Below are 24,855 nucleotides of genomic sequence, written 5' to 3'. Positions count from 1 at the left end.
CTTCACTAAAGTCACACGCAGCAAAATGTCAAATGCCCGAGGTCTATAGAGGGATTTCATATAATGATGAGAATACCATCATCTATAGACTATGGACCTCGTGTATGGATGCTAGTGCAGACTTCCAGGTTTCACCTACACTTGTTTTCATACTTAAAGGGAATATCATCAGAAAATGACCTATTGTTTAACATTTTTGGTGATATTTTATTTTCTTATTTTAATTTTCGATTTTTTCCTAACTATTTTTTAAAAATGACTCTAAAATCGTGCAATTTTCACTGGGAACTGGCCCTAAAATATGTCAAGATGTTCTGTTTGAGAGCAGTCACAATGGGTCAACCAGACAATGGAGGGGACCTCACCGACCTCTATGGGAGCGTTTTCTAGGCATGCTCTGTGATCTGTACTGAGGTCAGAAGGGAGTAGATAAGCCGTGATATCAGTGAATGGTGGGTCCTGACCAAAAACCCTAAAAAATCTGTTTAATATAAAAAAGTGATTTAAGCAATAGAACATTTTCTGATAACATTTTGCCTTTAAAGGGTTTTCCTTTCTTTTAAAATGAGTGGCCATTAATATTACATCAATAGGGGTCTGACTCTCTCAACACCCCCAATGATCAGCTGTTTCCAGGGGCTGTGACCCTCCACAGATCACACCTTGAAGCTGATGTTTCATAGTAATAGAAAATTACCAGTTTCTGCTCAAGATGGCTAACAGAGGAATTGGGCTACATTGGGCCTAGTGAACGAGTGTTAATGGCGCCAGTACAAAAATGTAAATATGTATAATTTTTATTAGCGTTCATTACTACCATAAAATGGGTTCTACAAAAAGAATCTGGCGTTCTCTCTGGGTCCTATAGCTACAACATAACCAGAATCAACAGCCAATTCAGCGAAACCTCACTAGATGCAGTAGCCATGGGGCCATGTAAAGTAACAGTATAAAATGCAAATGTAGAGAAAAAATACAAGGTGCTCAAGCAGGTAACATGGCCATAGTGTAAGGGTATGTTCACACGTAACAGATGTACACCAGATTATCTGCTGTTCTTCAAAGGAGATCTGCAGCGAACATATTCAATCAGAATTGTAATAATGCTGACTAAGGCTGGAAGTCGGTGGCGAAAATACTCAGCAACTCCACAAAATAAATTGTCGTGCTGTGTATTAAAGGGCGTCTGTCAGCAGACTTGTACCTATGACACTGGCTGACCTGTTACATGTCCGCTGAAGGCATCTGTGTTGGTCCCATGTTCATATGTGACAGAATTGCTGAGAAAAATGATGTTTTCAGATGTGCAAATGAGTCTTTAGGAGCAACAGGGGCGATACCATTACACCTAGAGGCTCTGCACTTTGAGCAGTGTGAACGTGATCCATTTTAATCTAGTGACCACCAATCTGAACACAGAGCACTGCCCTGCATGCAGAATTAGCAAGGCACCTCGGGCAGTGGTGCCACATGGTACTGTGAGTCTGTACTCCTGCTTTGTATAGTGGCAGAGGTGTTGCTTGGTCTGACAATTTTTTTATTTTCAATGTCTTACTACGTACAGTAGAAGTTAGGATCAACATTTACTGTAAACTTCATGGATGCTGGATCATCCTGCCTAAAGTCAATGAATGCCAATTCTCCAACCTCCCCTTACCCGAGCAATGACATAATGTCCTACCATTCATGATTAACCGTGTAAATAGATGAAACGGCTAAAAGTAGATGATGTATTTAGCATAATGATATAAAAGCTGCTTCCTGCGCACAGCTGTACTACTGCGTACGTCTTCTAATTTATAGGGTAGACCTTTCTGCATCACTGCCCCTTTTATCTTTTAATTGGGTTGAGATGGTTCCCTTCGCTGACGTGTTGGAGACATACTTTCTTAGATGTTTGGAATAGTTGGTTGATCATCTGAAGAAAGTAATTATTCCTTTTCAAAAGTGCAGTATAATGAAGGGATTACTCACGTTTCCGTTTCCAAAGGTCAGGAGACTTCATTGCTTTCCTAATATAGGTGATCGCTCATCCTGCTATCTATTAATAATGTATTGGCATTGTCTAATGAGGCTGTGTGTAGATCATGAGGCATTTGGGAAATGGGAGGAAAGCTCTGGTGACATATTGATTTGCAAGGCTTTGTTGGCTGTTAAATCTCCTGGATGTTTTCTCCACGTGACCTCTAGTGGTGATCTGCAGGAGAACATTCCTAAAACTCTTGTAGCATTTTTAGTGGCTACCTTCTTGGACGTGCACAAAGTAATGTAGAATTCTTTGTTGTCTTCTGCACATTTGGAAATTTTGTGTAACATTTATTTGGGACTTGTATGAACTGTAGTTCTCTTATACACTTTATACACTTAATAAAAATAAAAAAATGCACCAAGAAGGTGGTGTTAGAGGTAGCACATGTGCAGGACATCCTGTGGCCACATGTCACGGAGCTGTTAGTGTCCCTGATATCACTACTAGGGGTGACTTTCATAGGTGATGGCTCCCCAGATCATCACTACAGCAGTTGGGCCAGTGTGTTGCTCTATAGCAAATGCAAGATTGAAACGCTCAACACGAGGCCTCCATACTTGATCCCTACTGTTGTCAGATCCCAAACAGAACCTGGATTCATCGACTAAGACGATACGGTTCTAGTCTGTAGCAGTTCAGGTTTCTCGTTCACGACACCATTGTAAACTAAGACAACAGTAGCTGGCTGTCAATGGCAGGACGTGTGATGGGCACCGTGACACCAAATTTCCTACTGCTAAACTTCTGGAAATGGTCCAGGTAGAGACAGGGATGTATAATGAAGGTGCCATCTGGGTCTGGATTGTGTGCAACAAAGCTGAGAGCTGCTTGAGCTTGTCGGTGGATTAAATGATTCTCTCTACTGGTGCTCTGTCTGCGCCACTTGGAGTCTGTTCGCCGTTTATGCGCGCGCCCTCACATAACCATTGCTTCCAACCGCTTGGTCAGAACGGCCTAGAGGGCAGATAGTTTGTTGAAACGACCATCCTGCTTCTAGGATGTGTATGTATGTATGAAAATACAATAAATAAAATAATGTGAACTGTATTACAATCTATACATCTTCATAGTTCAGTCCAAAGGTATGTTGATTGGCTGAGGGCCCTGCAGCAATATTATTGATCTGTAGATTTGAGTCGGTCAATATTGCACTTGAATCTATATTCAGTAGCGCGTGATTCTGTATATATCTAAAGGGTGGAATAGAAAATGACTACATCGTGCAGACTTCAAAATGACACCGTATAAGTAGTTTCTCTTAAAGGGTTTCTGTCAGAAAAAAGGGTATTACCTGGCTGACATTAGCGATGTGTTAATGTCAGCTGAACATAACTATATTAGTCCCATGTGACTATGTGCAGCCGTTATTTAGAAAAACAAACTTTTAGAATATGCAAATGTTGTCTGAGGTCGTAAGCCCTTATAAAAGCACTACCCTTTCACAGCTTTTCAAAGCCAGAGGAGCACCCTGTCTGTGTGTTCTCCCTCCTATCATCTGCTGTATGTGCCCCCTTGATGAAAACAAACATAGTGGGAAGTAAGGGGACGGAAGTCACTGCCAGTATAGTACTGGCAGACTTCTATAGAAGGGAAATGCCCCCTACTTCTGAGAGAAATGCATCTAGCTGTGCAGATGAAACGGGGAGTAACTTGGCTGAGGAAGACATTAGGGAAGACCTACTCCTTCGCATGTTATGACTGTACAGTGAAGCTCAGTCATTATGTACCCTTTTTTTTAAGGTGTCAAAACGATTTCTAAAGTAATTTGTTGCCCAGTGTTCCCCGCAGAGATACGTGCTGACCGGAAGTTATCGCTTGATTAGTAAGATCGCGAAGCTGGTTGCGTTCTCTAGTTCCACACTGTTGAGCGCATAGTACGTGCTATAGATATAAGATCGATCTTGGTTGTCAATATTCATTCTAATATAGCTTGTGCAGGATACGAATTGCCAATGCATAGTGGATGAAAAACGGCCACACACATTTCGGGCCTCCTGTCCCCTTTGTCAGTAGCCAACCATGTATTCAGACTACCTCCCCCTATACTTTCAATTTTTCTAGGCACTAAGGGGGTCATTTATTATCCAGAAATACACCTATATTAGGCATATTTCTGATGCAAATTTCAGCGCAATGGTTATTTGTGCTTCAATCAGGGACTTTTCCCTGCTCACGCCAGGTCTAAAAAAGAGGGAGTTTTTTTCCCGGCAGGTCCGTCTCATTCTTCATTTTCTATGCCTGTTTTAGGCGTACAAAATGGTCTGAATTCAAGACAGCTAGGGAGCGGTCTTACATTTAGTCTCTGCGGTGGATATGTAGAGGTCGCTAAATCTGTTTAAATCTGGTTATTGCATATAGTTTACCATAACATAATTGGACATTAACTCTTTCAAGCTGGGCTGAATTATAATTTTTTTCACTTCCTGCCTTCCCAGAGCTATAACTTTATTTTTCTGTTCGCATAGCTTTATGAGGGGTTGTTTTATGTGGGACAAGTTGTACTTTCTAATGTCACCATTTACTATTGCATGCAGTGTAGTGAGACGCTGGAAACAGATTCCAAGTGGGTGGAATTGGAAAAAAAAACAAAATCCCCCCCCCCCCACAGTCTCTACAAATCTGGACCATTAACCATGTCTCATAAACTGCATTTACATTTGTGACGAGACCGGTTTTACATTCAGTAAGGGATATAAAGCCCATAAGTCGGACTACAAGGCCTACCTTTCCTCACTCATGGTAGCTGTACATGAACAAGCTGCGCTCCCTGGATATATTGGCGTCAGTCTTAAACAATTCTGATGGAAGTTGTCAGGACTTGTCATGTACTGTATGAAGACGTGCGTGTAATCATGTTTGTCTTCTGTCTTCTTCTAGCACTGTCCCTTTAGGTCCAGACCAAATCCTTCTGAGAGGAGCACAGCTGAGGAACACGCAGTGGGTTCATGGCATAGTTGTCTACACAGGCCATGACACAAAGCTTGTACAGGTGATCCACTTCATCTTCTGCCTTTTTAGGGCTGTTTCACACGAAATGAGCGTAATCCTACGTTCTGGACTTGCAGGAGCACACAGCATTATCATGATTTATAATGCTGTGTGCCTCAGCTTGACCTTATTGCTACAAGATCATACTGACAGCTTTATGTCAGTATGATTATGTAGAGGTAAGGTCAAGCAGAGGCACACAGCATTAGGCTACTTTCACACTGGCGTTTTGGTTTCTGTTTGTGAGATCCGTTCAGGGCTCTCACAGGCGGTCCAAAATGGATCAGTTTTGCCCTAATGCAATCTGAATGGATAAGAATCCGTTCAGAATGCATCAGTTTGCCTCCGTTCCGCTCTGGAGGCGGACACCAAAACACTGACTATGCGGAGGCAAACGGATCCGTCCTGGCACATAATGTAAGTCAATGGGGATGGATCAGTTTTCACTGACACAATAGAAAACTGATCTGTCCCCCATTGACTTTCAATGGTGTTCATGATGGATCCATCTTGGCTATGTGAAAGATAATACAAACGGATCCGTTCTGAATGCAGACAGTTGTATTAATGGTGCGGATACAGCCCTACTTTTACTTTACACTACTTTTATTCTTATAAATCTCCCCAGTGTCCTTACGTAATATGTAAATCACACGTATACTCCAGTCATTAAAGGGGTTGTGCAGTCTCCCGGCACCTCTGTCAATTGGCTGTTAGAAGTGGAGGAAGCACCCGTGCCAGCACTACTTCCTGTTCAAGATTACACTGTGTGTCCCGAAAGTGTTGGCGGCACAGTGTAATTACAAGTACTTGTTCCATTCACTTGAATGGGACGAGCACGTGTAATTATACTGAGCCGCCGCTGCTGCAAGCAAGACAACGCTCAGTGCTCGTATGAGCGCTTCCTCCTCTTCGAACAGCTGATTGGCAGGGGTTCTAGGAGTTAGACCCCCCACTGATCAGATATTGACGACTGAGGATGGGTCATCAATATGTGCTGACTGCACAACCCCTTTAAATACAGTATACTAACCTACATATGTCTATATTGAAACCTTTTGCAGCATAGCTGAACATATATTTTTTTATCTATGTAGAATTCAACCCGGCCACCGCTGAAGTTGTCCAATGTGGAGCATATAACCAACATCCAGATCCTGCTCCTGTTTGGGACGCTCATCACAATCTCCTTAGTGTGCTCTATTGGGTCTTCAATCTGGAACTCCAGACACGAAGAGAAAGACTGGTATCTCAATCTGAATTGTGAGTAATGGACATAGTTACAATGAGGTGATCTGACATCTGCACCAACTATTCTACTACATGAAGCAGGCCACATTGTGACCTACACCCTCGCCCCACTCCATGGTCACCTCCTTTACATAGTCTTCCCCTGTATGTGTGCTAGCAGTTGTGTACAGGAAAATCCTTGAAGGTGTTGCTGACGGCCCAGATCTGCCAACTTCACTGCACAATCTCTCAGATCGTTATGAGAGTTTTTCATCTGTGCATGCCTAAACAGTGAGTCATTCTTTATACATGTTCCTGGGTGGTATAGGCAGATTACAGGAGCCCCCCTACCAGAAGATATCCATGGATCCCCCATATAGCAGGGACCATGTAGGTGAGACTTCAAGGCTGGAAATGGCACTTGCGGTCCTTACAAAACCTGAAATACCGCTATTACTGGAGCATCACTATAGGTTATCACTGTATTTTGACAAAGTTGTCTCTATCTTTAAGACCTTAATATTAAAGGTTTTTGTTAAAGGTGTATTCCCATGTCATAAAGTATTGATAGAGTATGCCATCACTTAATGATCAGGTCACGTGGACAAGCACTGGGACCCCCACCTATGTGAGAATGTATAGGCTGCTGCACTTGTCATTCACTCCTGGCAATCCTTCTGCTCATTCACTTAAAGGGGTTGTCCCACCCCAAAATTTTTTTTACATTTTTGAAACCAGCACCTGGATCTGAATACGTCTGTGATTCCATGTAATTCATGTATTCATTGAAATCTCTCTATATAGCGCCACCTGCTGTTTGCGCCCTTTCTAATTTTTTTTGTTCCTGCTCACTGAGATGGAAGCACATGCTCAGTTCCATCCTTCTACTGCCAACTGCCACCAAAAACTGCGGCTCGAATGCAGACCAGAACAACGGTCATGTGCATGAGGCCTTAGGCCGAATGCACACGGCCGTGTTTTACGGCCGTTAGCGATCCGTGGTAACACTTGCTGGATTCCTGCTGAGAGCAGCAGCGCACGGCGTCATTGGTTGCTATGACGCCGTGCGCTTCCTGCTGACGCTGCAGTACAGTAATACACTGGTATGGTCTATACCAGTGTATTACTGTACTGCGGCGGCAGCAGGAAGCACACGGCGTCATAGCAACCAATGATGCCGTGCGCTCCTGCTCTTAGCAGGAATCCAGCACGTGTTACTACGGACCGCTCACGGCCGTGTACATGAGGCCTTAGAAGGATGATAAAGTAGGCTGAGGATCCTTCATGCCAAGACTGTGCAGTATGAAGGCTCTACCAAGAGTTAATGCTCGCTAGGAACACGTCTGTGTATTGTTATTGTTTGGTGTGAAATGAAGGCACTTGTCTTGAAGCAATTTTAATATATTCCTTTCTCTGTGATCACTAAACAGATGGCGGAGCGAACAACTTTGGACTGAATTTTTTAACGTTTATCATTCTCTTCAACAATCTCATACCCATCAGTTTGCTGGTGACCTTAGAAGTGGTGAAATTTATACAAGCGTATTTCATTAACTGGGTAAGTCCTTTTACTGGGGCGGTTGATAGGGCCACAGTACGTACTGATGGTTCGTGCATGTTGCCTTCATCTTTATTGTGCATTTAAAAAAATGTACATCTGTGAGCAGACATTTATTTATTCTTACTTATTTTACGGACTTGTATAGCGCTGACCTATTCCTCAGCACTTTACAGACATTACCATCACATTGTCCCCAATGGGGCTCACCATCTAAGTTCCTTATCAGTATGGCTTTGGAGTGTGGGAAGAAATCGGGCTACCTGGAAGAAACACTCGAAAATACAAGGAGAACATACAAACTCCATGCAGATGTTGTCCTTGATTGGATTTGAACTGAGGGCCCCAGCGCTGCAAGCCACCCGTGCTAACCACCGAGCCACTGTGCTGCCCAATTATTATTATTATTTATTTTTTTTAAGCAGAATCCTGCGCATGCTACCATATGAATGCTCGAGGTAGAATGAATCAAAAAAGCCTCCGTGTAATCCTAATTACCGTATGTCATTTCAACTGGGATATTCTGAAATCTAGACAGGCGTGGATACGTTAGTTAATTAATTAGTAACATTGCTTTTAACATAAATTTAATTTAATATAGCTACGTGCAGAATGAAAGTAATCCGAAGCGGATAGCTTGGAGGAGGTTTTATGCATATTCCTCCACAGTGGAAATGTGCAAAAGCCAGCATGCAGAAAATTATTTCTGAAACCTAAGTGACCGTGATGGATTAACAATGTTTCCTGCAGTTGTCTGCCATTTTAAGAGGGTTGTCTTACTTCAGTCAGTGGCATTGATCATGTAGAGAAAGTGAATACAAGGCACTTGCTAATGTATTGTGATTGTCCATATTGCTTCCTTTTCTGGCTTGATTAATTTTTCCAACACATTAACCATTGCTTGTTTCCATGGTCACGACCACCGTGCAATCCAGCAGCAGTGTACGTGCTTGCACACTATAGGAAAAAGTGCTGGCCTCTGGTGGACATAGGCACACATACGCAGCACCTCCTGTCCAGGCCACCTCGTATCAGCTGCAATGGTAGTCGTAACCCCTGGATATGAGCAGATATAATGTGATGGAAAAATGAATCCAGACAGTAAAGGAAGCAATATGGACAATCACAATACATTAGTAAGTGCCTTTGAGTAACTTTGTCTACATGATAAATGAAATTTTCTGAAGTGAGACAATCCGTTTATCATTAATGTCTTTTCACAATGCAGCACAAGTAGGTTTCTTCTCACTGATGTCTCCTTAGACTCTGATGCTCGGTGTCATGCAGTCAGTGCTCCTGACCTTCCTCTTACTTTGGTGTTCATCTTTCCCTTCATCAAATGTGAATGTCATCTGTGTCCTCTTCTTTCCTTTAGGATGTGGACATGCACTATGAACCAACAGATACTCCAGCCATGGCCAGAACATCAAACCTCAATGAGGAATTAGGTCAGGTACGTTTAAACAGAATCTAGGCATTGCATATTTTTTTTTCAATATATGACTTTTTTCCGATTGAACTTTCTATGTTTGGTTCAAACATGAAATTGCTATTTTTGTAGGTGAAATATATATTTTCTGACAAGACTGGGACACTGACCTGCAATGTCATGCAATTCAAAAAGTGCAGCATAGCAGGAAATGCCTATGGGTAAGCTGAGATTATTACAATATTATTAATGCAACTTGCTGAGGTATGTTCAGACATTGCAAAAATGTTCTGCTGCAGATCATCGCTAAATCCACATACTGCGCCAAAGCTTATCCCCTTTTAAACATATGTTGAAGGTCAAGTTTTGCACAATTCTTGAATAAAATCCCTTTCAAACATATGCATTTTACATACGCTAGTTGTTACCTGGAGTAAAAAAATAAATAAAAAATGCTAAGTTTCAAGCTGCACCAGTTATAGTCATTTTCAGACACCCCTAATATGCAGTATGCAACCTGCTCCTAATTTTAGGGTTTTTACTCATGTGGTCAAACCCCTCTGATTAATACATGGTGTATATGAGGCCTGTGTGTCCAGAATGTTGCTGGCCTCACTAGTTCTCATGTATCAGCACAGTGTCATTTCTGTACTGATCTCTCCTTCTGCAGCCTGAGAGGGATCTCCTCTACCTTGGGCTGGTGCTGCCTGTATGTAATCTCCATCTGTCTCCACACCGATGCAGCCTGTGCTCTTTCCCCACTCCTGCTGCAGACTCATTTTGGATACAGTTACATATTCTGTCAAAATAGCCCTGTATGCATAGTGTAGTCACAGGTCTGTGGACACCAGTAGCTTCATCATGTGTCCGATTTTAACAGTGCATTGTGTCTAATGTCAACAGAGGCTTATACTGTTAATGTGAGAGGAGGGTGAAAGCAGACGGAGCATATAACAGCCCCGAGCTGAAAGCAGCATGTAGCAGTGAGCTAAGTAGTTATGCAGATTAGTAACAGGTAGGAATAGTAGGGTATTTTTAATGAAGACTATTAGAAAGTTGCTTAATTTTGCTTTTACGAAGCAGATAAACAATTCAGAAAAGATGCCCTGAACCTTTAAAATGGTCTGTCCATGAGAATTAAAAATAAGCCATGAGTCAAGCCGTCAAATCCAACCCCTAAAATGCCCGGGCCCCTCATACAGGTTATACTTACCCTACTCCGTGGCACACGGGTTTCTCCTGATGCTCACAGCCTCCGCTGCATCTCCCCATTGTGCAGATCAAAACAAAAGGACGGGGGGGATAGCCACTAGGAGGCTGGGACAGGAACATGCCTCCCTAGCATCACCCGCAATGATGGGGAGGCTCGTCCCCGTCACAGCCTGCTATTGGTTACCACCCCCCCATCGCCCGATGTTATGATCCTTGCGACGGGGAGATCCAGCGGCTTTGCGAGCATCTGGAGCTACACTGGTGCCGGAGAACAGGGTAAGTATAACCTGTATGAAGGGTTTGGGCATTTTGGGGGGCCTTATATGGATAACCCCTTTCAAAATTAAAAACAAAAAATGGTTTACCCACCTCTTTCTCCAGCGCCGTTCTCTGCAGAGCTGCTCAGGTCCTCTTAACAGTTTGTTTACAAACAGTAGCGATGATGTGCCAGTAACACGTGACTGCTGCAGCCATTCACTGTCCTCATCAGTCTACAATTAAGTACAGGGATTAGCTGTAGAGGTGACATTCTGTATACCTGCATGTCATAGTCTCGGGTAGACTGCTGAGGACATAGATTGGTTGCAGCAGTCATATGCTGTATTCCGGGTCGTTATCGCTGCTGGTTGTAAACAAACTGCAGCAGGAAAATCGGACCAGCGTCACAGAGCATGACGCTGGAGAAAGAGGCAAGTATAACATGATTTTTTTTTTTTTCTTTAAACTTTGAGCAATTTTTTTCCTATAAGCCGGTTTTTCATGTCCGCACTTTCCTTCGCCTTTTCTCAGCATCACTACATCCTGTCAGGGAGTTTACATGCAAAACTTTGTGTTTTCATCAGCTTCCTGTTTGCTAACAAAACCCTGCATGCTTTGCTCTGAAACGTTTGACAGAGCTTACAGTAATCACACTCCGTCCCTACATCTCTCCTCTCTGTTAGTTAGGCGGAGGAAGCCCTGTGAGACATTACAGAGCAAAGCATGCTGGGTTTGGTGGACAAGCCTAACAGGAAGTTCTGCATGTAGACATCTTGGCAGGATACATCGTGATGTGGAGAGCAGAGGAAAGAAAGTGCTGATGTGAAAAATACACGTATGGGACAAAAATATGGAGCTTGGAGTAGTCTAGGCAGATAAAAAATAATTTCATCCTGGGACCAGAGAACCCCTTTAAAGGTACATTAAGATTTCCAGAGTGGCACCATAGCATGTATTGTAACGGTTTACTATGTGTTCACTCAATTAATTATGGTCATTTCCCTTAAGTCTTTGTGATCGTTAATTGTCTACTATATACTGATGTACTGCTTGGGTTGTGTTTTATGCTCAGTCATTAGTGGTAAATGAGGCTAGATTGAATAGGGAAATAGTGTATGTGACTGAATGGTGATAGCGGTGAGAAATTATGGACTAACGCTTTCTCTTTGTCTTGCTGCTCAGTCCGATTAATTCCCCAGTACTCTGCTTTTCCTCTTTCCTTTTGGTGCAGTCACTGTCCAGACCCAGAGGACAATAGGTATTGTGAAGATGACTGGTAAGCGGCGCAGGTTTCCCCCTCTTTGTGCAGTGCTTTGTGTTTGTTCTCTGCATGTTTCATTAGTTTTGAGTCATCGAACTAGAGAATAAAGTTCCTTCCTACCTCATGCAATTCTAAATCACTGTATTAATTGTAGTGATCATTTAGGAATTTTTATGGTATGCATGTAAATACAGTAGTCCACCCAGATACTTTTATAATAGCTTTTTAAAAAATTCATGTGTGAATATTTTTTTTAAATGGTTTTTGAAACTCAACAGCTCACAAGCTTACTGTGCAATTTAAAGAGTCAAGGAAAGTGATTTTATGAGATCTGTCCCTCGTGGGGCTCCTCAGAGTATAGAGTAATCATTGCTGAGCCGACTACAGGGACTCTCTGGTGTACAAGTCCAATCTGTTTTGTTGCCGCTCTTTGCTTTTTACGACACCGTTAAATGAAAGATGCACATGTTGCATATATTACATGGTACTGACAATGGCACCATCTACAGTATGTAAAATCTGAGTATGTGCAACTATCAGCCATAGATTTAAGCCTCTAACAGATGATGTGAATATCATTGATCTTGACATTTCGAGGGCTGAGATATATGTATGAGGCAGCAAGTAAACTAGCACTGGGAGGAAAAATGGGCAAGACTAAAGATTGTGATGGTAAGATAAAGATCTTGTGGGATCTTCCTACCAAAAGTACTCAGAGGACAACCGACTACAGCACCACAGTTTGCGCTGTATGGGGCTGCATAGTTGGACACCAGTCAGAGTCCCCATGCTGATACCTGTTTATCACCAAAAGCACCTACAGTGGCCACGTGAGCATTAGAACTGGACCATGTAGCAATGGAAGAAGGTGGCCTGGTCTGATTTTTCTTTACTTCATATACCGGGTGCATGTGCATCACTTACCTGAGGAGGAGATGGCACTATTATGCACTGCAGGAAGAAGGCAAGCTGGCGGGGGCAGTGTGATGCTCTGGGCAATGTTCTGCTGGAAAACCTTTGTTCCTGGAATATGTGGATATTACTTTGTCAGTTGTCGTCTACCTAAACATTGTTGCAGACCAAATATAACCCTTCATGCAGTGATATTCCCTGTTCAGCAGAATTATACGCCCTGCCATTCTATAAATTATTTTTCCAGAATGGTTTGAGGCACATGACTGAGAATTCAAAGTATCCAGTTTCCTCAGATCTCAATCTGATTGAGCATCTATGGGGTGTGCTGGAAAAAAACACGCCTGACCCATGGAGGTCCAACTCGTAATAAATGGGACTTAAAGGATTTTGATACATTTGACGTGGAAAAATGATTTATAACGTCTTGCTGCCAGATACCAGAGGACACTTTCAGAAATCTTGTTGAATCAACGAGGGACATTTATCAAGATTGGCGTTCCCATACGCCAGTCTTGATTCCCCTGCACTGGAGTGAGATGCGCCTATTTTGTTAAAGGGGTTGGCCCATGAAAAATATTGTACAGTTTTCAAACCAGCACCTGCATCTTAATACTTTTGTAATTGCATGTAATTAAAGCTTTTGCATAGCCAATAGTTATTCAATAAAATATCTGTATAGCGCCACCTGCAGTTTTTTTTATTTATTTATTTGACCTGCTCACTGAGAAGGCCGCACATGCTCAGTTTCATCCTTCAACTGCCTCCTGAGCTGTGATAGGAAGAGCATGGACATGCCTCCTGAGCTGTGATAGGCAGAGCATGGACACGCCTCCTGAGCTGCGGCAGAAAATACTCTCCCCTTGAGCTGTCAGCTTGACATAAATCTAGCAGAGCAACAAATGTGGAGATCTCTGGATCCATGTGAGGTACAGGGCTGATTCTAGCTTTGTTATAAACATATTTTCATGTACTATATGACGTCTGATTTTCATTTTTTACATTAGTCATGGGATAACCCCTTTAATAGGCAGATGCCTTTTTAATAAATGAATTGCATCTCTGGCAGTCTGTGCACCAGAAACAGAAGTCTACGCCAGCTAGGGGTCTTTCCCCTTTTCTTTTCCACTTAGAAGAGTGTCGGGAAGCTCCAAAAGTCGCAAATTATCGCGTTCTCCATAATTTGCAATCTTTTTTTACGCCATACTTGTGCAGTAAGCACAGTTTAATGTCAGTCGTCCCCCCCCCCCCCCCCCCAGTAATCATGATCCGCCAATTTACTGTCAGGACTAATACAGGGAGCAGAATCCACCACTTTTTGTCTTACTAGAATATATAATGGGTAAAGCTAGAGATGAGCGAATTTCATATGAAATTCGTTCACACTTCGTTTGGTGGTAAAAGATGAATTACATTATGGATTCCGTTACCACGGACCATAACGCAATTCTATGACTGAACACTTAAAGGAATGTAAATGAATGGCCTCTACTTTTTTTTGCTATTACATTCTGCGATGAACTCTTTGTACCTGCTTTCCACTCTAGCCAAGAAATGAGGGTCCTGAACAGAAGACCACCCTCTTATCTAAGAGTTCCCAAATACGAAAATAACCTTTCCTAGTGAGACATTCCCTTTTAAAGGGAACCTGTCACCAGTTTTATGGTGTCCTAACTAAGGGCAACATAAATAAGTGACTGATTCTCTTAGCAAAATGCTGGGTCACTTTCTTTAATTGACCCAGTCAATCTGCCAACATCTTGTTTAGAAAAGCTCCAGCTGATAATGATGAGTCCTGAATATTTATGAGCTTCTGACTCTCCCCACCCACCAGCTGCTGATTGTTATTTTCCATATGAATCAGCAGCAGGTGGGCAGGGGAGTGGCTATAGCTCTGAATTAAACGCTGGACTCACTGACATCACGCTGGACTCAAATCTGCTCTTTAGCATGTGGCATCTTTGTGTGTATATTATGAGGTAACCATCTGTCACACCAGTAAGTGAATACATCTAAGGCACTTTTTAGTAGTTAATGATTGTATATAATTAGTTAGATTATAATCAAATATCCACATGACAGGTTCCCTTTAAGGCATGAAAAGCGGACATGACGCACAAGTGGAAAACCACAGACTGCCCAATGTCTGTTTTACCTGGGTGTCAGTTGAGGGATTCACTTTAAGAAATACAGTGCTGCTTTCTCTTGCAAACCATTCGGTACTGTGATATCGAAGTTGTTTTAATAAGACAAAGGAGACTTAATGTACTGGTTTACATGTACGTTCTTGGAGTGGTTGTATGCTCTTTGACAAATTCAATAAAAAGATACTATTAAAAAAAAGAAATACAGTGCAATACAATACACTTGACGCAAAAAGAAAAAAAAAAATCATACAGTGCACATTGTTAAAGGGTGGTCTTAAGAAGACTACCCCAGTCCTATATGCCCGTCTATCTAAGATATATGGACGCTATAGAGGGAGGTCCTCCACTTGCAATCCCATCTCTGAGCCAGAGTAGAAGCAGTTCTGTACACGTGGCCCCTGTTCTGCAGGACTCGGGCTGTCCTTGTATTACATGGATGGTCACAATGTAATATTAGATCTCCCTTACAGCAGCTGGGAACAGGGCTGAGGGTGATAAAAAGTGGAGTTTAAAGATTAGAATACACTATAATTTAATGATTAGTAATACAAAGGTTTAACTTTAATGAACTCATGAGAACTGAATTAAGGGGCTGTTTCACCTCACCCAACCCCCTTCGTATGAGAGCCCCCACAGCAATCAGTTGGTGCGACTCCCAACATCCCTGTTAAACATCTGAAACATACCGTAGTATTAAATAGCAACCTTTGGGATGAATGGCCATCGGTGTTATACGTGGAGTCTGCTAGAGCAAGATCTGCTTCTTATGCAGTCTATTAGGGGGTACCATGTAGAGGACCCCCATCTGTGGTTCTCATGTACCCTACTAGGATGTAAATATGAGCTGACTTGAGAAGACAACCTCTTCAATAGCAATGTTCCTAATGGCATGTTAGAGTTGTCCTAGGAAAAGTCTGACAATACAGCAGAAAAGGTTTCGGCTTTCCTGTCGGCACCTGAGACTCCTGATGCTTTTCCTTTATCCGTGTCTCTTGTGTTTGAGTGCATGTATGTATGTGTACTGAATTATGTTATTGCAGTTCTTTATGACTTGAGGGCTATAGTTATGGTTCATTTTCCTCATACCGAAGACTATCTATAAAAGCTAGTACAAGGGAAAAATTCTGGTGTTGTGAACAGCAACCAATTAAGTTCCAGATTTCAGGCACAATTCCAGTTTCTCCTTGTGAATGCATTTTCTATGTTTTCATTAATTATTATTTTTTCTTTATTCCTCTTCTCAGGCATGAACCACCAAGTAGTGATGGCCAAGCCTTTCATGACTCAACCTTATTAGAAAACCTCGAAAACAATCATGTAAGTGCCATTGGCCTTGAATTACTGTAATTAGGTCTAATATCTATTGGAGTGGCCAGGCTCACACAGCGTAGCTGCACCAAGATGCGGAATCCATTTATACTTCATTTGTATGTTGTATGAGTCAATCCAGGTTTTTCGCCTGTAGACAACCATTTCTTCTCATTGGTTAGATTTGTTGTTTAGGGACAAGTCTTTACAATGAATGCCTTAAACATAGAAAGATGTCCATGTAGAGATAAAGGAGTTGTCCAGGCGTTAACCGATGGTCTCTCCTCATGATAGGCCATCAGTAGCTGATCAGTGGGGTCCAGCCCCCTTGCGGATCAGCTGTTCTGTGTAGCTCCATTGCTGGAAGTCGGCGTGAGCGCTACACAGAACCATCAACATAGTAGTGAACAGGGCTCATCATGTTGACGGTGAAATATTGTTCTGCAGCTGACTTGCGGTGACAGAGTTAAACCCGGACTGCTAATCGTCAGGAGTGCAGGGTGCTGGACATCAGATGGTGATGGCGTATCCTGAGAATAGGTCATAATTTAGAAAGAAGGCTGGACAATTCCTTTAAAACAAGTTGCCACTGAAACCAAGTCTCCTTCCCGGCTACTGAAATGTTGTGAAAGAGGTGAGACAATGAGGGACGAAAGCCCAAAGGGAGGCAAGACTTTCCTCACACTGTATCCTCTACTCCACCAATGTGATGATCAGCAGCAGCAGTCTACAGCACCCCAGCCTCCAATTGTGGCTAGCTGCCTCTTTAGCATAACCAAATATGAACCCATAAGCCATACCTATGTTTTCTAATACATTTTTACAACTATTTTTTATCATTTCAATATATCTAAAATCTAAAAAAAAAATATATAAACTTTGCAAATATACTTGATTCAATCTCCAAATGTCTGGTATACAGCTGCTGTGCAAACCTATCTGTTTCATTAGAAAGCTGAGGATGGATCAAAGGTTTGCTGCGGGGACCTTTTTTAAAGGCTTTTTTTTTTTAAAGAACATTGAATATTACAAAAGTAAAAAAAAAAAAAGTTTAAATGACAGTTTTAATTTATAATGCATTTAAAACTTAATTTTAACATTCCACAGCCTTATCCTTCCTGTCTTAGTAGTAGTATTACGTGGGACTGCTTTATGTAGCTCTGAACTATGACTACATTTAAGCTTTGTGTAGATGTTCCAAATGAAATTGGGCATGAAGGGACCTGGGGTGTCCTGCTATGAGCGAAGGTTATAATTAATGGGTATACAATAGGCCAATGTGCCTGTCCCGGTACATGTGGGGAAACTTCAGAAGCAGCTAGGAATACATTATTACAAGAATCTGGTAATGATGAAGCTGTAACGGGCGAGGCGGTGAACGCAATGTGCGTTTTGTAGAATCAATAGTGATAAAAATGGCTGTACAATCGGTTTAAGAAACATCCTACTTATATGCCGCAGTGGAATCACACAGGTGTAATGGGGCACATTTCTGCGCAAATCCCACTCCAACAGGTCTGATCACCCAAACGAGCAGCGTTATAAGGAACCAAGACCTACAATGGGGCTGGGAGTTGCTACCAAAGTGTGGCCATCTTACTCTGGTGTGTTATCGGCCTAAGGCTACATGCACACTATCAGGATTGCGTCCAGATTTTCCGCGCGGATTTGCGTGCAGAAAATCTGCACCGTAGGTAATGTACATTGTATTCTATGAGAATTTGAAATTCTCAATGCACATGATGCTAATTTTTTCCACGCGGATTTTGACCTGCGGTGAGTATCTTAAAATCCGCAGCATGTCAATTTATTTTATTTTTCCTGACCGGATTTTCTTCATTCACTTGGTAAACTCTACACTAAATCCGAACCAATTGATGCGGATTGACCGCACGGATTTGCCTGCAGACTTCAGTGCGAATCCGCACATGAATCCTGAACGTGTGCATATACCCTAAGGGTGTGCTAACATGTTAGGGTAAATGCACACGTTCAGGATTTACGTGTGGACAATCTGGACTGAAATCTGCATGTGTTCGCAGGGAAATCCGTGTGGTAAGTCCACATCAATTGGTGCAGATTTTACTGTCCCCGTTGAAGGGAATGGAGAAAGTCCAGACAGGAAAAAGGTCAAATTCCGCATCGGGTCAAAAAATCTGCATCGTGTACAGAAGAATTTTAAATTCTCATAGAATACAGTGTACATGACCTATGGTGCAGATTTTCCGCACGTAATCCTGATCGTGTGCATTTAGCTTTAGGGTCTCTAAGGGTCTCTTTTTTTTGGATAGACTTTTCACCCCTGCTGTGAAGATTCTATGATACAGTCATAGGTGCATTGCATTTTACTTATTTTGGGCTAAAAATCATTTTTTCAATTAGTCTTTATTAAAAATGTAATAAAATTCCTGAAAGCTCGTTTAAGCCATATTTTAGCTATATTTAGTATTTGTGAGCTGTCAGGAATTCAAATATAAGGACTGCACCTTGAGCCATCACAGCAGCCAACATATGGGCCACACAAAAAAAAAACAGAACGGACACAAAAAAATGTTTTTGTGCATGATCCCTAAGGGTGCATTCCCATGACCTTGTGGATCTGCAGTTTGTGGACCACAGAATACATAAAGTACCTACTGAGTCTGCATGGCATCCGCATTTTTTTGCCAACTCAAGAACTTCAATTGGTTGGCGTTCCGCAAATGATAGAACATGACCTATACTTTTCCGCATAGACAAACGGATGGCGTCTGTATGCTTTCCGTATGTCTGCTCTGCAAAGAATAGAACATGTCCTATACTGTGCTGCAAAATGTGGACCGTACCATTTTTAAAGTCATTGGGTCAACAAAAATGCGGATGCCATTGTGGACTGCAAAATACATAGTCGTGTGAATGCACTCTAAGGGCTCTTTCACATGAGCGGATCCCGTGCGGGTAATCCGCTGAGTGAAAGAGAGCCCAGCCCTGTTCCGGACAGCAGAGACACTGAGCAGTAACATGACTGATAATGCTCCGTGCCTCTGTGATCTTTTTACTACAAAATCACAGTGAGATAAAGTGGTCACAGAGAGGCACGGAGCATTATCAATCCTTTCCTCTGAAAATCTGTCAGTAGTGCAGCCTCTGGCTTTTGGTATGAAACAATTGCATCTGGGCATAAAAGCAAGACATTGAACGTGTTTTTTTTTTTTTTTTTTTTTTAGTTTTTTTTTTTTCCCCTTTGCTTTTTATATTTAGTTAATCAAAAAGCCTTTTGGAATTGTGTAAGTTAGTATACGGCAAAAAAAAAGTATGGAATAGTGTTGTCGGCGAGGCTATTCCATACATTGGAGTCCAGGTAAAAAATAGACACCATATGGTATATGGGAGCCTATAGATGATGGAGGCTACTGCATGGCATCTATGAGAACATACACGTGGTGAGCTTTTCCTAATGTATACGTTTGTAAAGGTGATGTGGACGGAGCTTATAGACATGAGCTCTGTATTTTCTTCTTTTCATTTTTACCAGAAGGAAAGGGTTTCCACTACAGCGCTAGGAGTGTGCTTGTTAGCTTAGTGTTGGCTATGTCGCCACGCAAGGAAATTCATGGTTCATGGAAGGCACTACCTGTTGGACCATAGCTGTATGGAAAGATCACATGTTGCAGCCTCCCCTGCCTTCTCGTCTTACTTTGAAATGATGATGAAATTAACATTTTCCAATAAAGCCTGAAGTTTAATATGTTGGACGAGTGCTGGAACCCTTTTGTCATATTGATTACTCTCATGTCGCAGCTGACACTGTCTTTTCTTTGGAATATACCAGTTTACTATGGCAGGCCTGGGAGCCTTCAAAAGGCACCAAGCTGCCACATCAGCCTAGCGGTACCATGACTTAGCTTGAGGGGGGAGCACCATCGGAGATCAGAGAGAGATCTCTTCCTCAGATGAACCTCTCAGATGCCACAGTCGCTATGGGCAGCAGCTTTTGAAGGGGTTAAATGAGGATGATCAGAGTTAATTCCATTTTCGGTCACTGCAGGATTACAAGCCCAACATCTGCTATGTATGGAGCAGGCTCCGTTCAGCCGTTGGCCACACATCTCAGGATTTGTTAAAGGGGTTGGCCCATCTCTTATATTGGGGGCATATTGCTATTATATGCCCCCAATATCTGATAGCTGCATGTCTTATCTTTGGGACCCGCACCTATCTCTTGAACGGAGCCCACAAAGTGAAGGAGAGCGGACCGCTCATGCACCGCCACCCTCCATTTAGGTCTATAGGACTGCCAAAAATAGCCGAGCTTGGCTATTTCTGTCAGCCCCATACAAGTGAATAGATCGGTGGCCACACTTGCACAGTGCACTTCCCATTGTTTTCTATGGGGCGTCTGAAAATAGCTGAGCGTGCCGCTCGGTCGGCTCTCCTCTTTGTTGTGTCTGTTCTAGAGATAGGTGACACCTATCAGACATTGGGGGCATATCCTAAAGATATGCCCCCCAATACATGAGATGGGACGACCCCTTTAAGACAAGAGGGAAGGTATGGAAGGACACAACTTTAGGTGAACATAAGCTTAAAATTGCTGTAACGCCAACACTTGTAGTTCTTCTTAAATGCATTAGCGGTAAATAATACGTTGGACCTGTTTTATCACAGGGTAGAAATGAAATTTTGGAAGGATGACAAAATGGCGAAAAGCAATATCTTTCTCTCAGAAAGTGTCAGTAATCAGTGGTAGCTGCATGATGGAGAGTAAGGCTTATAGTGAATGAGTAACTGTCGGGGGGTTTAATTTTCTTGTCACATCTGTTTTTCAGCCCACTGCCCCTGTCATCTGCGAGTTCCTCACAATGATGGCAATCTGTCATACTGCCGTTCCAGAGCATGACGGAGACCAGATCATTTACCAGGCATCTTCTCCCGGTAAGGGAAAGGAACAGACTTAGTAGATGTTGTTTATTTTAAAAAATCGTTCTCTGCCTTTCAGAATTATTAAACTAAAGCAGCAACCTTGTCATGATCGTCATTTCTAAGTGGAATGCGTGATGCTTTTTGATAAAAGGGAAAAATCTTCACCTTGAATCAACAGCTGAGAGATTGCTCCTGTCTGGCTTCTCATTGGCCAATAGTGCTCACATGGTACCCATGGACTCAACCATGTCGCCACGCAAGCGCACCGGCAGATCAGCCCAACTAACATGTTACACGTTTACCTACTGTATAATCGGAAAAGATATAGTAACGAACATCTTTACTGATGGAATACCACATCGTTCATAGTGTCTGGGCAGTCACGTGACAAACATGTCCTCATGTGTCGCCAAGCGTCCGCCCAGACCTATATACAATATCTGTCAAAGGAGATATTGATGCCTGCACATTACTGTACAAGTGATATTAAAAACAAAAGTGCAAAACGAAAAAGTGTTTTCTAATTGTCATTCATTTTTTCTATTTGTCGCGGACCACCATGATGACTTCTTCCATTGAGGGCTTGTTTCTGCACAGCTTGCTGCCCACTCATCTTTAGCGCCTCACTTTTTTTTTTTTTTCAACCTGCTTCCATCATCCTAGTGTTTCTCCCGAATCTGGGCATGTCGCTGCCCCATTTGCCTCTAAAACTGCACATGCTGCGTTGCACAGCTCCCCTGAACAAAATGGTAGCAGATAATGCCCCCAAAAATATTAGTACTAAAAAGATAGTACCCGATATTGTGCCCCTAAACAGTAACCGTAAAGTGCTGCCATTTGTGACCCACAAAGTATGTACCCCATCAGTAATGGTGCTCGACACAGTGCTGGTGATCCTCTTTAGGATCCACACATTATTAGTGCTCCTAAACTGCAGCTGACATAGCAGTTCACTCCTCCAGCTAAAGGAGTAGTTCACTCGTCCCCAAATGATGGGTGGTCTGATGGTGAACTCCCTAGTTAGCTTTGGCCGCTATTGGAGCATCACCCTAATAACGGTGACCCCCACCCAGTGCAGTGACCTTGGGCCTGATCTAAGAACTTTCCTTAATCACTAATCTCAAGCCCCCTCCTCTAATGCATGTCGCTGTTTGTTCGGCTCATCAAGGAGCAGCATGTGGAGTGTAACATGGATAAATGGTGGTGGCCAGATGTGGGTGATCATTTTTGCAGGCTATCAATTTGGTTTTATGATTTAACTTTTCCATAATCTGTTATTTTATTTTGTAGATGAGGGGGCCCTAGTAAGAGCAGCAAAGCAACTGAGGTTTGTGTTTACTGGAAGGACTCCCAGCTCCGTGATAATAGAATCAGTAAGTTATCTGTCCATCTCATATCTGTCTATTATGTATCTGTCTATCTCCTATCTATTCATCTATCTATATCTGTCTAATCTACCTCTGAAGTCCTATGGTAACCATATTGTGTAATGATTTATTCTCTCCACTGCAAAAATACTTTTTCAGTGTTTAACATAAAGTTAGGCTAGTTTCACACCAGCGGAAAGAAATCCGGCAGGGAGCAACCTGGAGCTCTCTTGGTCCGGTGTTGCCGGGTGGTACTTGAATACTCGCCGGTCCCATTAACTATAATGGGGTCTAGCAGGGATCCAGCTGCAACCCAGCAAATATGCCGAGATTCAGCTGGACAGAAAACAATTACGATAATTCTCAGCATATTTACCCATTTGCAGCCTGATCTCCGCTGGCATGAAACTAGCCTTAGTGGATTAAGGTCTTTCCAGGAATTAATATTTTCACTCCTGGGGAATGTACTGTATCTTCATTGTTTCACAAGTCCATACAGTTAAAATATTAATTGGTTCTGGGACGACCATTTTCCGTTGCAAATATTATGGTTTGAGACAATTACCGGACTGGAAAACTTGCAGGTAATTCCGAAACCTCTAAAATATCAAGCTAAGAAAAAGAGGCAATCTGTATAGAAAGTCTTTACATACGGTACACCAGAACGGATTCACTGTACCTTCTGGAAGTTGTAAACCACTTTCTATGATGTCAGGAGCTCATTCAGGGTCCTGTACAGTACACATGTAGCACAAAAGCAAAATGGAGCACCCTCACCTGGTTTAGGGTCCATTCAGACGTGAGTCTTTTTTGCAGTCCGCAAAACACTGACGCTGCACATCACCGGCACTTAATAGAGGATTCCTATTCTTGTCTGCAACTGCGGACAAGAATAGGACATGCTCTATTTTTTTGCGGAAAAATGCGGATGCGGACAGCACACTGTGTGCTGTCCGCATCTTTTCCGGACACATTGAAAATGAATGGGTCCGCGCCCATTCCGCATAATTACGGAACGGATCCGGACCCATTCTACGGACGTCTGAATGTACCCTAACACAGAAGCACCTCATCCTCAGAAAAATGCACATGCGATTGCTGAGGCCAGTGATTGGCTGCAGCGGTCACATGAATGATGAATAGAACGCAACCACTGCAGGCCCAGTGGAGATCAGAACTCCATGTGCTGTCTGCATTTGTGAGTCCATTCGGCAAAAAGATAGAACATGTCCTGCTTACAGATCCTCACGGCAAATACACAGAAATGTATCTGCGGTGTGGATTTGAAATGTACAGTATGTCAGTTTATGCTCTGGGTGGAATCCCAGGCACATACTCAACAAATCGACATGTACCACATGCAGGACTGGCCGACAGTCTCATGTGTTTTGGGCTCCCACAACTCTCCCTCAATGCCTGGAAGGATGGGACATGTTGGATGTCAGCATGCCTAGACTTTAGTTCTCACCAGAGAAAGGCCACTGCCAGAGGAGCTTGGCAGGGAGTTAGGATAACGCTGCTGTAGGTCGGTGTCACATGAAACGCAACATTTCTTTCCATCTTTAATATTCTAGCAGTAACTTTTATTTGAAATTTCTCGCAGCTTGGCCAGGAAGAAAGGTTCGAGTTGCTGAATGTACTGGAATTTACAAGGTACATTTCTTGTTTCATTCTTTTAAAAGTTTCTAAGGTTTGAAATAAATCTGCAGACTGCATGAGGCAGAGCATGTTCTCTACCAAGCAGGGCGGTCTACAGATGTGTGCTCGATGCCAACCATGTAGGGACCCAACCCATTTATTCATAAATTTCCTGGTGGAACAACAGAAAATTGTTACAAGATAAGAGCTGTAAGAAAAGATGTTATTTCATTGGGATAGACAATTATTTACTAGAATAGACATGTCAGAGGTGAGATGCCCTCTTGAATAAGGCTCAGTTCACATCGGCGTTTAGCTTTCCGTTCTCCTTATCCATCGGAAGAAGAGAAAAAACGAAACGGGATCCTAAAAAAATTTTTTTTATCCGTTTGAGCCATTTCTGTTTTTTTAGATGAGGGGGGGGGGGGGGGGTGTTATGAAGATGAACCAATGCACATTATAATCAATTAAAGGTTTATTCCCACAGTAGACATTCATGACCTCACAAATGTCTGACTGGGAGCACCCGTTTCATTTTCACATTTGTCATATGCAGCCCATCAGTCACCTAATATTCAGTGTGTACGATTGATCCAGGACTTATCAGAGCTGTCTG

At 42.5% G+C, this 24,855-nt stretch overlaps 1 protein-coding gene across 5 annotated transcripts in view; it reads left to right on the top strand.

The window, feature by feature from the left end:
• The window catches only part of ATP8A1 (ATPase phospholipid transporting 8A1), a 188,313-nt gene that overhangs the window by 81,285 nt on the left and 82,173 nt on the right, over positions 1-24,855 (top strand). For 4 of the 5 annotated variants that reach the window (XM_044298696.1, XM_044298679.1, XM_044298705.1 and 1 more), the window contains exons 11-20: positions 4,907-5,018; positions 6,115-6,280; positions 7,678-7,805; positions 9,181-9,258; positions 9,367-9,455; positions 11,936-11,980; positions 16,269-16,341; positions 21,141-21,246; positions 22,525-22,607; positions 24,205-24,254. In XM_044298696.1, coding sequence (XP_044154631.1) covers positions 4,907-5,018; positions 6,115-6,280; positions 7,678-7,805; positions 9,181-9,258; positions 9,367-9,455; positions 11,936-11,980; positions 16,269-16,341; positions 21,141-21,246; positions 22,525-22,607; positions 24,205-24,254 — 930 coding nt within the window. The remainder of the gene's footprint in view (positions 1-4,906; positions 5,019-6,114; positions 6,281-7,677; positions 7,806-9,180; positions 9,259-9,366; positions 9,456-11,935; positions 11,981-16,268; positions 16,342-21,140; positions 21,247-22,524; positions 22,608-24,204; positions 24,255-24,855) is intronic. The other variant, XM_044298712.1, reaches the window with a different exon arrangement.

Source organism: Bufo gargarizans, chromosome 1 (genome assembly GCF_014858855.1).
Source record: "Bufo gargarizans isolate SCDJY-AF-19 chromosome 1, ASM1485885v1, whole genome shotgun sequence".
NCBI classification, from domain to species: domain Eukaryota; kingdom Metazoa; phylum Chordata; class Amphibia; order Anura; family Bufonidae; genus Bufo; species Bufo gargarizans.
Note: the sequence above shows the minus strand (reverse complement) of the source record. Positions and strands in the feature narration are given on the sequence as shown.